The sequence below is a fragment of the Strongylocentrotus purpuratus genome, unplaced genomic scaffold (assembly GCF_000002235.5).
Source record: "Strongylocentrotus purpuratus isolate Spur 01 unplaced genomic scaffold, Spur_5.0 spur5_contig_839, whole genome shotgun sequence".
NCBI lineage: Eukaryota > Metazoa > Echinodermata > Echinoidea > Camarodonta > Strongylocentrotidae > Strongylocentrotus > Strongylocentrotus purpuratus.
In genome coordinates this window covers 602,270-617,215 of record NW_022145545.1, presented here as the reverse complement: position 1 = coordinate 617,215, position 14,946 = coordinate 602,270, and the positions used below count along the sequence as shown (strand labels likewise).

Genomic DNA, 14,946 nt, shown 5'->3' with positions numbered 1-14,946 from the left:
AATGTATGTATGCACCCAATCTATAATGTCCTACCGTGTTTATAATGATTCATGTAACAAAATATCAAAAATTGATGTAAATTCATCTTTCCTCCTTTTCGTTTTTTTTTTCTTTCTATAACCTCTAGGCCTCCATGTTCTGTTTGTCCAGGGTTCCCAGCACCCATCCTATTGAACAGCTTCTGTGACTGGTTGAAAAATACTCAGTATCTTACCAGCCGACCAATCAAAACAGAACTTACATTCCTACAAATGTAGTGTATGATTATAGTACTTGCATATACCAACAATAGAAAAATACCCTATTTAGGTGAACGAGATATATATTATCTCAATATTTTTTTTCTTCTTTCCTATTTTTTCCAATCAATTATTGAAGGGAATATATGAATAGTGTTTATCAAGAAAATACAAGCGAAAATGTCAACTATTACATCCTATAACGATGTTGATACATGTAATATTATAGCACATATGTCTAGCACAAATTAATTTAAAAAAAACAATCAATCCACGTTACAAGCTACTGTTCTTTTATCACACAATATGATTGGTGTCTTTCTATTCCAACTTGAAACTGTTAGTTTTGAGAAAATCCTGTTTATTTCTGGAGAAAACAAATAGTTGTCTCTTTTGTCCACTAACAAGATACAACTTAATCTATGACAATATTACTTTTGCCCAAATTACTGAAATAAACAAATCACTCCTCTGGAACAAAACCAGCTAATAAAACAACAAACAAACTGATTTTGCAACCACGTGCAAAAGCAAGTCAACATCTAAGACTTGTATGGAAGTTCCTCTTAGCAATTAATAAACATTTGAAAGAATGGAGATTAGAACATCTTCACCCCTTGACGTACATAAACTTCCAACATACTATTAGTCTTCTGTATCATCTGCTTCCTTTCTTCTCCTATTAGCACATCGTAGGCACAAGTGTTTTCTTTTCCTTTTTATTCAGGAAAAGAAGGCTTGGAATTTTGATCATGTCAATATTTGTCTTCAAGATACAGAAGGGATGCTTATTCAAAACACAGTATAATTTCATACAAACATGAAAATGGGTAAGTAAGTCGGTCTTCTTCTCACATACATAATTCTTTCGATACCACAAGCCCAAAATATGATCAATTAAATATATGGTGATACTACTATCAGCAGCGACGGGGCTAAAAGGAAAAAATGACAGAGGTGCCTCCCTCGTCTACAGAAAATTGTTGCCAATTTGCAGGGAGGATGAACCGTAAAGCCGAAGCATGCAGGCATATTCCAAATAGTTTGAGGTGCATAGAAAAGAATGGGGTTGAAACGCCTCTACATTCAAAATGATCATTGTGGATTTAGCACCTTGTGGAATGACCCTTCATTGGATTTAGTGGGAGGGAGAGCCAGAGGGCTGCAACTTACATATCAATGATTTGCCTATTCAGTGTCATGCAAACATTACCCCCACACACTAAGTAATACTGGCAATCACGTTATTGTTGTCAAAGTTTAGGACAGTATCTTGAAGACCTGTTACACAACATGTGTCTTTTTTCTGATACTGTGGCTGTCGTTGTCTTCAATATGCTATGTGAGTGCCACATCTTACAAAATAAAAAGCAATTGGAAAGTGACCAGTGCACAGATTGTGTATGGCTTAATTGCTTTTACAATGCTATCGCAATGACATTTTGTGTGCATCAGGCATTACATTTCTATTTAACAACGCAAGCATGATGTTACATTGGGCGACATAATTTCTACGTAAAAGTTGAGATAAAGGTATTCTGATCGCATTGGAAAAAGTTACAACTCATTCATGATTATGACCATGGACACTTCTATTCATATTTGGGCTGAAAGTAAAATCGTTTTTAAACTTATTTGTTTGATACACAACTCGGGGCAGTAGCTCAGTCAGATTTTAAACTTCAGTTTCCAGATTTTAAAGGCTTTTCATTAAAGAATTTTCATTTCAAAGTGCAAAATGTGTCTTCTGGCTCTGTAAGTGGATTTACTAAAAGAGCATTGCTATAGGAATGTGCTCCAGAATGCCTGCATGACACCAGGGGTGGCAACAGTGCTAAATAAAATAGGCATACATTGGTATCCACAACCTCAACTTTGAACCTCCACATTTTGCGGGCTTCAGAGTAATCTTCACATCTTTTTCTTTGATTCCAGACTAGCAAACTCAATCAAGACCTTATCTTGCATTTTATGATAACCTCATAGTAACCAGGAGTCCTGTAGAACAACTAAAGATAGTTATCCTAAGAAGTCTTTTACTCAACCTCACATGCAGTGCCCATTTCCAAAGAATTACACCCTTGCTTTGAAACTAGGTGAGTTAGGGCATTGTCACCTGCAAATAGAAGTCTAAACGAGTCCAAGATGATCTTGTATGCTACAACTTGGTCCTGAAGATCCACATAGTGCATGGTGTTTCATCTTCAGACAAACTCAGACTTCTCTAGAAACCATCCTCAGGCACCTGCAGCAAATCGATCAATGTCTGCAACCTCGGCAACAAATGCAGCATCCTGTCACCCCTTCCTAGCTCACAAGAGATTAAGATAAGATAAGATGACAACTAAAAAGCTATGTCAGGTCAGGGTGCTCATTTTGTACTGGCCAGCGATACCATTGACCCCTCCAGAGAAGAGATGGAGCCCCGCTGGTGAATGTCCGCTACGGACGACGTGTTAAAGAGTTTGTACCACCCCATGACAGGGTGTGAGAGATCGAGCTCGGAAAGCAGGATCTGCGCGACCCCCATGAATATCTTGCGCTCCAGACGGCCGTAGTCGCCCCAGACGGTGATCTGCAGTACCTTGTTGCTGTGGTCATCCTCTATGAACTTGAGTGTCTGCTGGTAAAGCGGATCCAGCGTCTTACGGGCAATCTTTGTCTTCAGCTTGGCCACGCAGTGCTTTCCGTCCATCAGATACACCTTTACATAGGGAGCTGCATGGGGATGGAATACAAGAGGAGACAAAAAGGAGAAATGAAATGTATTAAAATCAACGAACTTGTAAAGGAACCATCACGTAATGAGATGCTTGTGATTAGTTACACAGTTTCAAAGAGAGCTGGTTGAACAGTTCAAGCAGAGAAGAAAGAACAGTTCATCTGTTGAGAGCCAGAAGGTCATACATTGGTTCTTATTATCGTTTTGAATATTAGCAGAAATTTTCAACCTTAACTTAAAACAATTCCAAAATCAAAAATGAAATGAGGATTCAAATATAATACCCCATTTCATAATTTTTTATTTTCCATCTAATGACCCCTGACCTATTACACTTACCTATAAAAAATTAAACACTAAAGGCTTTAGCAATACTGACTTTCACTTATAAAATCTAGCTCAAATTGAAACAAATTACACCACATTTTCTAACAAATGTTAATGCAAATCTGTAGGCCTGAGTATATTCCAAAGAGTAGAAAAATGAGAGAGGCAAAAGATTTGCACTTAATTATGCTATCTGGATGAGATATGAACATATTGAAATAATCTGCACATATCTTAAGAGACAATGGACCTGCTGACCACATGACCTGGAGGAAAGTATATCTTCTCCTTACCTGGGGGAACTTTGACCCCTGGCTTGGCAACCAGACTCCTTGCCCTGATGACTTCCACCTCCAGGTTACCCCGCTTGTCCTCCAGACTAAGTTGAATGTCCCCCATCCAGGGAGACCCTAGAGCTTGGCGTCCCACCAACTGAGAGGGCCCGAGTCCGTCCAGGAAGTCGTTGAACTGGCTCTCCCCACCGAAGCGGAAGTTGGCTGGGAGCATAAAGCTGGAGGGAGAAATTCAGAATAACAGATTGATGCTTATTGAGAAACATATTATCCTTTTGGAGCCAGAAGGATTTTAACCCGTATAGTTTTACAGAGAAAACACCCTTCTTGCTTCAAACAGACTTTATGAAGGGGATATAATGAATAAGCTATATTAAAAGAGATATTAAAAAGGAAACATATTAATACAGATAAATGGTCTGCTGAGGACGAGAAGGGCACTAATAATTATTCCGCTTTTATATAGAGCTTAATACATCTATGATGTCTCTAAGCCCTCTACATATTACCCCAGTCATTGGATTCAATACTTGCACAATCTCCACTCCCTGGGGAGCATTCCAGCCAGGATTTACTAGATGCTCAAAACTGTTTGACCAACACTAACGCTGTGTTCAGAGATTTGGGATAACAACCGGCCTCTTGGCTCTAAACAGGCAATATCTTCAATGGCCTTCAGATATATATATATATTCAAAAACATATATGTTCAAACAAAGCTATGGTATTGACAGAGTGTACTCAAAAGAGTACAAAAGAGGAAGAGAGAAAGAGAGAGAGAGAGAGAGAGAGAGAGTGAGAGAGAGAGAGAGAGAGAGAGAGAGAGAGAGAGAGAGGAGAAAGATTTGCACTTGATTATGCTATCTAGATGAGATATAAACATATTGAAATAATCTGCATGTATCTAAAGAGAAAATGGACCTTCTGTAAGACTACCAGTGGAGTTAAATATTCATCCTATGCTTTCTTCTATTGTCAGATTAAAATGTAGGGCATTTATTTTAAGAAAAAAGAAGCTAGTCCCACATATAGTGTATTGTGTGGTAATAATTATAAAAATAATAGCCTCATTTGTATAGCACTTAATATCCACATATCCACTACGGTAGACCATGACACCTCTACAAACCAAACCTTTTGTGGATGAGTACTCACCTACTAGAGCTATCACTGCCAAAGCTACAGATGCTGCCGTCGTTGCTCTCTCGACTAGCCTGCTTCTGCAATCGATCTCTCATTTCCATTGGCAACACTTCCTCACTTCGTTGTATGCTTGCCCGAGGTTTCTTACCTGAAAAACACAATTTTATGGCATTGAATGGATCATAATTTCCAAACATACAAAGTAGATTTTGTTTCAAATCAAATCAAAAAGTTTATCCAAGAAATAACCAGTTCAATGTAAAAAATTAATTTAAATTTTTTTTTTTTTTAAATTATTCAAAGAAAGTCTTTTAATATTAACTTTTTTCCGTTTTAGGTCTCTTATTCCATACTTTCAGAAAACAATTTCCAACAAAAAATGTTTTCTACCAAGGTAAGACAGGAATATTTAATGCTCTGCCATGAAAATCTTGTACAAGTATAAGCAATCAGGCTAGTCTGTCTGAAAATAAGAATGCATTTACTTCCTGTATGATAAAAGAAAGATATTCAAGGGATTATCGGTAATCATATTTGAAGTGGATGAAGGAAGGAAGCTTTTAAATGGATACATTAAATTTAATATCACTAAAAAAGGGAAAATTATCAAAAAGCATATTGAAGAATTCCATTATTTAGAAAAAAAGAAATTAACGGTTAACCTACCCCTCAAACTGATTAAAAGGGGTACCTATCAGAACACTAGACGATGATTCTTACCTGCCAAATTGGAGGTGCTGTTGCTCTTCTTGGAGAGACCGACTAGAGAGGCAACCTTGGCGATGGAACCACGTCTCTTCTTGCCCTCCACGCTTCCCTGCTCGGCCGCAGAGTCTGAGATACTGCCCTCGTTCTTCTCGTACATGTACATGTCTGTGCTGCTGGTGCTGCGGTTAAGGGGCTTGCGCGTGGGGGCGGGATGGTGTTCCTGCATCTTGGCTGTGAAGGCACTGCGTAAGATTGGGGGGTGGGGTGGAGGACAAAAGCAAATAGGGAGATAGGTTATTGTATGTGCATTCACTTGTTAGTTCTTAGGTATAGTTAACCCATTTATATGATTCATAATATCGTCGCTGTTTTCACGAAGTGATGGTAGTGAAAAAAATTGCATTCACTTTGCCTGACGATTTTCCTCACTACCATCACTTTGTGAAAACAGGGACGATATATATAGTTCAAAACAAGGAATATTTAAGATGGTAAAGAAGCTCCTTGAAAGATGTTTGTTGAGATAGAAAAAAAGGTGAGCAGATAGGGAAAGAGATAGAGAGATCAAAAGAGAAGAAAAGGAGAAAAGAGAAGAAAAGTAGAAAAGAGAAGAAAAGAGAAGAAAAGGAGGAAAGATAAGAGAAGGAAAGGAGGAAAGATAAGAGAAGGAAAGGAGGAAAGATAAGAGAAGGAAAGGAGGAAAGATAAGAGGGAGAAAGAGGGGACAAAGACTTTAGGGGCTCACAAAAAGAATAAAGAAGAGAAAGTGAAACAGTAGAATGCAAGGGAGAGCAAGAGGGAGAGAGAGAAAGAGAGAGAGAGTGAGAAACAACAAAATAAATGAGAAGTTGCATATTGAAAAACAATCAAATCTAGTATCATGGGTTTCTTTAAAGTAATTGATCTAGTATATGATGTATCAGTTTGCATCCAGGAGAATTTGGATAAGTAAACACATTGATGGAATACTGATATATCACTACATGTACAATCTAAAAAATAGAAAGGCTATGTCAACAAAAATACATGTATTGCATGTATATCTCGTCAAACTGGACATATCACACAAGCTTGTCCATAACAAATATTTGTTGAAGTTACAGTTTTTCCCTTTCTACCTGACCTGAATTCAGAGGGGTTACACCGATCCTAACGTACGATAAATCTCACATCTCATGCCAACGCATCACAAATATTTGCACAGAGAGACGTGACAACCCCTCCAGCAGATCAATAATATCAGGGCATGGGCGGGCGTTCACCACAGCTAGCAACCCACACACTGGAGCGTGACACGTGTTTTCCTCCGCAGCTGTCAAAATCATCGGTGAGGTTCCCCGAATCCCGCCCATCTCATCCATTGTTTGATTCAACAACAGATGTTAGATGAGGACGACCGCTTCCACTCTCAACCGGGATTTGTTACAAACCTCATATAAACCTCTGCTGAGTTATGAAACCAAAGTTAAAGGTGGAAATGCTTGCTATCAGTATGTCTGCCAGTCATTTTGAATTGTAACAGATAGGTATAATTGTGGATCATGGGATTTTTCTTTAATTTGGATCACAAAATATGCAACAACATTACTGAATATTGTGGAAAATTTTGTTCAACAAAAAACACAATTGATGCACATATGTGATTGGGAATTAAATTAAGTTGTTTGACTGGGTATTTGAAGATACTCCTCAAATATATGAAGACAACTAATCCTAAAATCGATGAGAGGGTTTTTGAACAGAAACATAATATACCCATGTTCCGCTTTCTTTTCATGGGCAATAGTCTAGAAATGATGACCTCTGATGCTTTTAATGGTCATGCCAATGAAGGATTCATATCTCCATTTTCATCTCTACTTGGTCATACACGCATTCTATTTCTGGCTTAAAATGGGAAGGTGGAGAGAATGAATGCCTATAATCTCTGTTCCTTAGGTTTTTCTTTTTTATATTATGCTGAATGCTTGTTTGTCTTTCATGAATGTTTAAATTAATAAAATGTTCCCCTAAAACTTACCCTTATTACATAGACAACATTAAGGGATGTAGAGAAAGAGAAATATACAGAGAGAGAGCTCTTTATCTTTCCCATTCTCCCAACAACCCTCCCCTTCATCTCTCTCTCTCTCTCTCTCTCTCTCTCTCTCTTTATATATATATATATATCTGTCTCTCTCTATCCTCTCTTTTTCTCTCTTCTATCTTTATCTCTTCTATCTCTCTCTCTCCCCTTCTCTCTGTCTCTCATCATACCTCTCTCCCCCTTGACACCAATGTCATTAAGCCCACCTGTCTCCTTTCAGTATATCACTAATCAAATCTACGATCCTCCCACATCTTTTAACTCTGTTGGTCTAGGGCAAGAAAAAGCAATAGCACTCATTAAATCCACCCCTTCAAATGCAATGAATAGCCTTCTAATTAATGCCCCTTCTAATTTTTTTTTTATATCTGTACACAATATTTTAGTCTAGATTCAATATCTATTTACCCATTTTCAGGAACATACCGGTAGCCATTTTGGACCAACTCATTTGTACCCTACTCTTCCGTTTTCCACCAAATATCAAGATGAATTAAATACCCCTTGTGCACCTCCCCCTCCAAAAAAAGGGAATCTGAGAAAAACTATTTGGAGATCATATCTGATTTAATGAATTTGCAAATGCTAGGAAAAAGTAAATCAAGTTTCCCGATGACTGATTTGTCCTCTAATTTGATTAGTGTCCCCAGGTGGTTTCATCTCATAATGCATGCCATGTATGATGCAAGCAGAAAAAAAATTCAATATTCAATATCGCAGAATTCTCTGAAAAGCCAAGTACATTATCCAGGATGCTCCTGTGATGTGAGAGAAGGGGTTAACCAATTAAGGACAAGGTTAATGGGTCATTATTGAAATAATGAGACAGATTCTGATTAGATTTTGAGATTCATTTTGTTTCCTGGAAATTTCTGTTGACAAGCGCACTTCTGTATTTTCAGATTAATTTGAATTGGAGGCATATGGCATCAAAATCATTGAAAACATTTGTGAAATGTTGTGATAGAAATCAATTGCTTGCCTTTCATTGCTGGTACAGGATAATGGATGTTCTATCCAAAATATATTCAATACAGTCTTTGCGGCATGGATAAACCAACTTCCGATGGTTGACTACTTTCAAATATTGCAGCAAGCGGTCTACGTGATGCATGGATGCACAGTTAATCATTACTGATGAAAATTCTCCCCTGGACCGATACCGGTAATCAAAATTCATGGAAAATACATTGAAGGGGAAAGCATGATTCACAAACACTCTAGAAATACGTTAAGCCTCCACAAAATGATTAATGGAATTCCAATTTTAAGCCTCCACAATATGATAAACAGAATTCCAATTTTAAGCCTCCACAATATGATAAACAGAATTCCCATTTTAAGCCTCCACAATACGATAAACGGAATTCCCACTTTAAGCCTCCACAATATTATAAATGAAACTCCCATTTGAGCTAAACCTGGGGATCAATTATTTATTTATTTATTTATTTATTTGTTTGTGTTTTAGTCATAGGATGTGGGCGTTTTCAAGGGTCTAGAATTCACGGGTGGGAGGATGTGGTTGGGGTCTAGTGATGTCATAATTTATAGAAATAAACACCTACACCTAGTGTGAATTGAAACTATGTTGTTCGCAGAAAAGGGCTCTTACTAATACAAGTGGGTGTACTATTACACACCAAGGCATAAATAAGTGATTATCATATGCTCGTAATTTTCCCATTGTCTGCTGCCTCAAGCCTTTGTTTTAAACTGCACACTGGAACCAACAAGTAATAGAGTGGTCATGTTTGTCTATTACAGTACATCAGTTGTATGAATTAAGTTTTAACGCTGTTTTAATACCCCGTTGTGTGTTGTACGCAAAAGACTTTGCTCAGTATCAATGACCTACTAAAAGTTTCGGTCGAAAAAAAATTGTTTTCTCGTCCTAATTGCATTGGTAATACATGTACAGCGTGAAGATCGACTGCTGCTAGGTGAGATACCTCATGCTGACATAAACAGAGCGACGATCCATACATTTGACTCTTTGACATTCAATTATGCTTGTTAACCTATCAGCACGGAAGGAGTTAGCTTAGAAGAAAAAACAAACATAAAACACCAACGAATGAAATGAAAGGAATAACGATCGTATATAACATCAACATTTTCAGAATGATAATCACGTTTTTGTAACAGGAATATTTACACTCTATGAGCTGATTCTATGAATTTGCATCATTTACCCATTTCAAGATGGAGATATGAAGGTAAAGTCAATCAGGATAACCCTGACCTCGCCCAGACTGGCTCGTTTGTCTCCAATTTGGATTTCCAAACGATCAAGCTTCTAAAAATAGCATCCTATTTAATTCAATGGAGAGAAAATAGCATTGGAGATGAAGCGATCAGTCTAGAATAGCAAAACCGAATTGATGGTTGCTTGCTTTACTAGCGTATTATGCAACTATAAAATAAAAAGCATTAAACGTACAACCTACAGCCACATGAATATGCTTCTTTTATTTGCTAAGTGATTGCTGAAAATCTGTTGTTTTCATCAATCAAAATGGGTACTTTGGCAGCTAGACAATTGCTTATCAACTCATTTTCATAATGTTATCAAAATGAATGCATAACTCTTTGTCAAGTGCCTCATTACAATTATTCATGACAATGAATAGACCTAATTGTATTTCAATAGTCAGAATGCGAATTGCATACATTACGTATTGTTAGGTAGGACAAGGGAAAATGTTTGTCCTACCTAGCAACAACTAATGTATGCAATTTGCATTCCGACTATTGAAAATACAACTCTGCATAACAATTGAATGAAATAATTTGCAAAGAGGCACTCTTAACAAAGATTAATGACTTAAAGTTGATTACATTACAAAAATGGTTTTCAGTTAAATCTGATACGAGTACTAAATTGACGCTAAACACAGGGAAAACTTAGACCTCGGTCTGACTGCCTTTGATCAGACCTAGTATCAGGATCAAAGAGTCTATACATAGCTTTTGCACTCTTTAAAAGATAAATCCATATATGACGATGACGATGACAAAAGAGTCATTTATTGTTGATTCCAAATTATATTTGATTACTTGGCAAAACAGAAGATGTTGTAATGTTTTGCATCGCATTGTAAAAATCACTATATGATTATGAATGCTAAGCTACATAAGATGGCAGATTAGATAAGGAAAAATTAGTGCACATCATTTAGAAAAGATAGAACAGAAACATTCAGAAAACTGGTGGCATATATTACCCTTGTAGATTTGCTTAAATCTGTCTGCGGCTTTCCTCACATAGAAATTTCAGTGCTTGCCCATAAACCAGTTTTGATATACTGGCAGAGCATGTCCAAGTGCCCTAAATATTCAGAAGCCTTGATAATGGATCAGTCCACAATGCCTTTTAGAATAATCACCCCCATGTCTACAGGGTACCCCATGAAAAGCATTTGTTTTCCCTTGCAACAAGAACACAAACACCTGTATAGTGCATGCATGGTGCATACATGGATACTGATAGCAGACATGTACCTTTCATGAGCAGGAAATCAGGTTTTCACAACATTGTAATCTGCTTTATCTGCTTAAATGCGCAGCCTGTAACTATGAATTAGCTCATAGAACAGAGATGAAAAGGACACTTCTTTGTTATGGTAATCCAAAAACCTATAAGCTCACAAGTACATGTTTGAATGAAATGTTCTATGAGCAATCATTGTCACTATCTAACCAACATTGTCTGCATTCCTCTCTAACAATAGTAAATCTTGTCAATATACTGGATTACTAACACTTCAAATTAATGGATATTTCTTTCCTGGGGATTTAGTGATGAGATTTTCAATCAACCTGTTATAAATGAATGAACTACAATACTTGGAATCCAGTCTGCATACACTATGTGTTGCTATGTTGGGCAAGCCTTGTCAAGACTACAAGTTGTGAAGAATGCATACAATTTGAATAAGTTAGTAAACCAGGCTATTCAGCTTGTCTGAGCTTCACCTTGATGTCACAGGTGCAGGCAGTTTTCAGTCTACTGCATATTTTACTAGCTCGTTTGGTAATTATTCAAGCATAAAATGTTTACCTCCACAAATCTAGTGCTAACTACTGTATAGAGCTGCTCCACACAATGGAATAACTGTTACTGCATGAAAGCCTACATCAACCAAGTCTTAAACAAGCTTTTACCAAGAATCACCATGACTACAAGAATGCATAACTTAAATCAATTATGGGAATAGCCTATGTTCTCAGCATAGCATTTACTACCGAGTTGGTGCAATTAAGAATAATCTTTTAATTGAATATAAAAGAATGGAACTTAATAATTTCCTGAGAGTAGAGTCACGTAATACTGGTGAACAAAATAATAGGAAAGTTCTGGGGATCAACAGCTCCATTAACCAGAAGCGCCCCAAAAGGTTTGATTGGGCATCGAGTTTCTATAGTTCCATATCTACTGAAGACAGTCATAAGGGCTCAATCATCCTTCTTCTTCTTCTTCTTCTTCTTCTTCTTCTGCGTCTCTCTTTCCCTCTCTCCAACTCCTTCTCTTCTTCTCTTATCCTGACTTCTCTCCTTTTCTTATCCTAACTTCTCTCCTTTTATCCCTTCTTTCTTTCTCTTATACTTTTCATCTAATATATTATGCTTCTCTTTCTCTTTTCTCTCTTGTTTACATCTTCTTTCTCTCTCTCTCTCTCTCTCTCTCTCTCTCTCTCTCTACCTCTCCTGTTTCTTTTTACCATCACTGCTCGAATAATCTTACAGTAGATAAATAGTACATGTATCAACAATAAACATGACCAATCAAATTCTTCATGCACTGCTCAATAGGGAAAAACACACCAGCCTAGCCTTGTACAGCTGCATTACTCTGCAAATCAAGAGAAGTGGCAAGAATGAAGAATGAAAGAGTTCATCACATTTAAAACCAACAACTCTATGAAAGATTTTATACTTACAAAATGGATGAGATAAATGCTGGCATCTTGATATATATTGTCTTTTTCCCACTTTACTCTAGAGCAGAATAGAACCAGCTATACACAGCTCAATGGTCAATCAGTATCAATACAATTCAACTTGTTTCCTTGCAAAAAAATAAAGTCTTCTGATCTTCAAATACACAAAAAAGAAGGCACGGCTAGCGTTGAAAATGTGAAAATTGAAAAAATAAACACACCACAGAACCAGCTGTGGATTGGGGCCTTCAACCTGCAAAGGCAGCAAATGAATTGCGACGACGAGTGTTTGAGCGAGAGTGAACTGAGATAGCGGGAAGCCTTCCAATTTATAATAAAACATCAGCAGAGTGTTCAGTGGTCACGGTTATACGTTGGTGAGACACTAGCTGCGTGCTGATTGGCTGGTGATGTTGTGATAGGGATTCTCTGGTGAGTTTATGCTTTATGCGTGGGGTGCTGCTATAAGTATGGTTGTGTTTGAACAGACATGTAGGTGACTTTTTTTGTTCTTTCCCCCTTTTCTTTCTTTCTCTCTCTCTCTATTTTTCTATTTTAATGTTTATCTCACTCTCCTTTTCTCCCCATTTTCTTTATATCTCTCTCTTCATTCCCTGACTCTCACTCTCACTCTGCTTTTGGTTTCAAATATCCATGGCTTGTTTCTACAGTTTCTACATAATAAGCACTTTGTAGTGCCCATCCCCCTCCCCCTCCGATCTCTTTTTCTCTTACCTTTGGACCCTATTTTACTTGTTTATGGAATATCTTTAAAGCCTTTATCTATCAAAGCAAATTTTGAACTGACATATTTTAATAAGGAGTGCTGCATTTTATAATCTCTCTCTCTCTCTCTCTCTACTTCTCTCTATTTTTCTCTACCCCCTCTATCTCTCTCTCTCTCTCTCTCTCTCTCTATCTCTCTCCCTTTTCCTCTACCCCCCCCCCTCCTCTGTCTGCGTTATACGCAATTCTGTTTGTCCATCTATATTGATCATCTCCCTTCATGTTTTTAAATTAGCATGTTGTCTTCCATCTCTCCATTTCAGCTTGGGGAAAAATGTTAGGCATAACTAGGTTTTACCATTTGGATAGCAATTAGATAATCACAAACAAGTCTGTGTTAACATGTCCTTTGATGACATATTGTAGACAAAAGTTAATATATGTTGTCTGCTTTATAATTACAATCATTTGTATTATCCAGTGCTATTTATTTTCACATCATCTATTGTTTGCTCTATAAGGAAACCCTTGTATAACTACTCCCTTTGTCAAACTTCAAGGAAAATGTAATATCCTATAAGCTACAATAATTCCTAAAATAGACTAACATAAGGAAAGGGAAGAGCTTTTCTAATTGTTTTATCATATCCCTTCAAAGTCATTTACCATTCCTATTACATTCCAATTTCTAAGAAAATGTATTTTTTTTAATTGAAAATTCTTCATCCCAAATGCCTAAAAACAAGGTCCAGGGGCGGTATTCTGAGATTCATTTGATCTCAGATAAACTAGATACCCTTGAAATCAGTTATAAATCAATATTCTGAGAACCATGTTATCGCAATTTTTTCTAACTAAGATACACCCATTCGTGAATCAATGACCAATAACAAAATGGTGTTAGATTTCACTCTTTTCATGATCAGCCAATATAATCACATTCTGTCACTCGATCTTGGACAAGGAGCACAAATGCATAATTCTTACCACGCAAATGCGCTTTTGCTAGGATTTCCTTGAAAAATGACAGAGATAGTTGTAGAGGCTTTTGAACACCATTACAAGCATTATTTTAAGTATGATATTAGTCAGCAAAATTTTTGAAATACAACTTGATAACCTTATGTTGCTTGAGAAATATAGTCTGTAATTTTCATCACACAACAAGCAGCATACTTTAAAATAACTTTTGCACTTGCCATGAGTACGAAATAGCACCTAACCTATTTCATGTATAATAAGAAGAACGTTAGCGTTAAGCCGTGCCTATCATGCAAATTACTGTAATTAACTCGTAAATAGTAAAAGATTGAGATAAATAAAAGATAAAATCTGAAATATACGTGATCTCAGAATAAAAATGATTCTAGAAAGTTGTAACAAAATATTTCAGAGATTAAAATAGTGCTCAGAATACCCCCCCTGAGGTTTAATTTTTTTTCCACACGTCATAGAACATGTGCAGAAAATGAATAATTGCAACAAGCCACATATAAATTTCTCATTAAAAACCAAAGTAACCCATCTCAGAGAAAATTTGCCATCAGACTTCATTTAAAGACTTGTCAAGATATTTTTAGTGCCTGATGATAAATATAGCCAAGGTTTAGTGTTTCAAGAATTCACATTCTGTCAGGCATTGAAAACTGACATGGTTGCTGTGCTCCAGAGTTATTACATGCTATATAGATTCCCAGGTAAGGCTGGGAGACCTCTTAATTAATTCTTGACAAGAAATTAATGAAGTTGTTTATCTGA

General features: G+C 36.9%; 1 protein-coding gene across 4 annotated transcripts in view; it reads right to left on the bottom strand.

Moving 5' to 3' along the window:
- Window positions 1-201: 201 nt before the first annotated feature.
- The window catches only part of LOC115918707 (regulating synaptic membrane exocytosis protein 2-like), a 58,957-nt gene continuing 44,212 nt past the window's right edge, over window positions 202-14,946 (bottom strand). For all 4 annotated transcript variants that reach the window (XM_030987616.1, XM_030987619.1, XM_030987606.1 and 1 more), the window contains 4 exons: window positions 5,446-5,675; window positions 4,738-4,873; window positions 3,583-3,800; window positions 202-2,958 (listed from right to left, as the gene is read on the bottom strand). In XM_030987616.1, coding sequence (XP_030843476.1) covers window positions 2,612-2,958; window positions 3,583-3,800; window positions 4,738-4,873; window positions 5,446-5,675 — 931 coding nt within the window. In that variant the 3' untranslated portion in view covers window positions 202-2,611. The remainder of the gene's footprint in view (window positions 2,959-3,582; window positions 3,801-4,737; window positions 4,874-5,445; window positions 5,676-14,946) is intronic.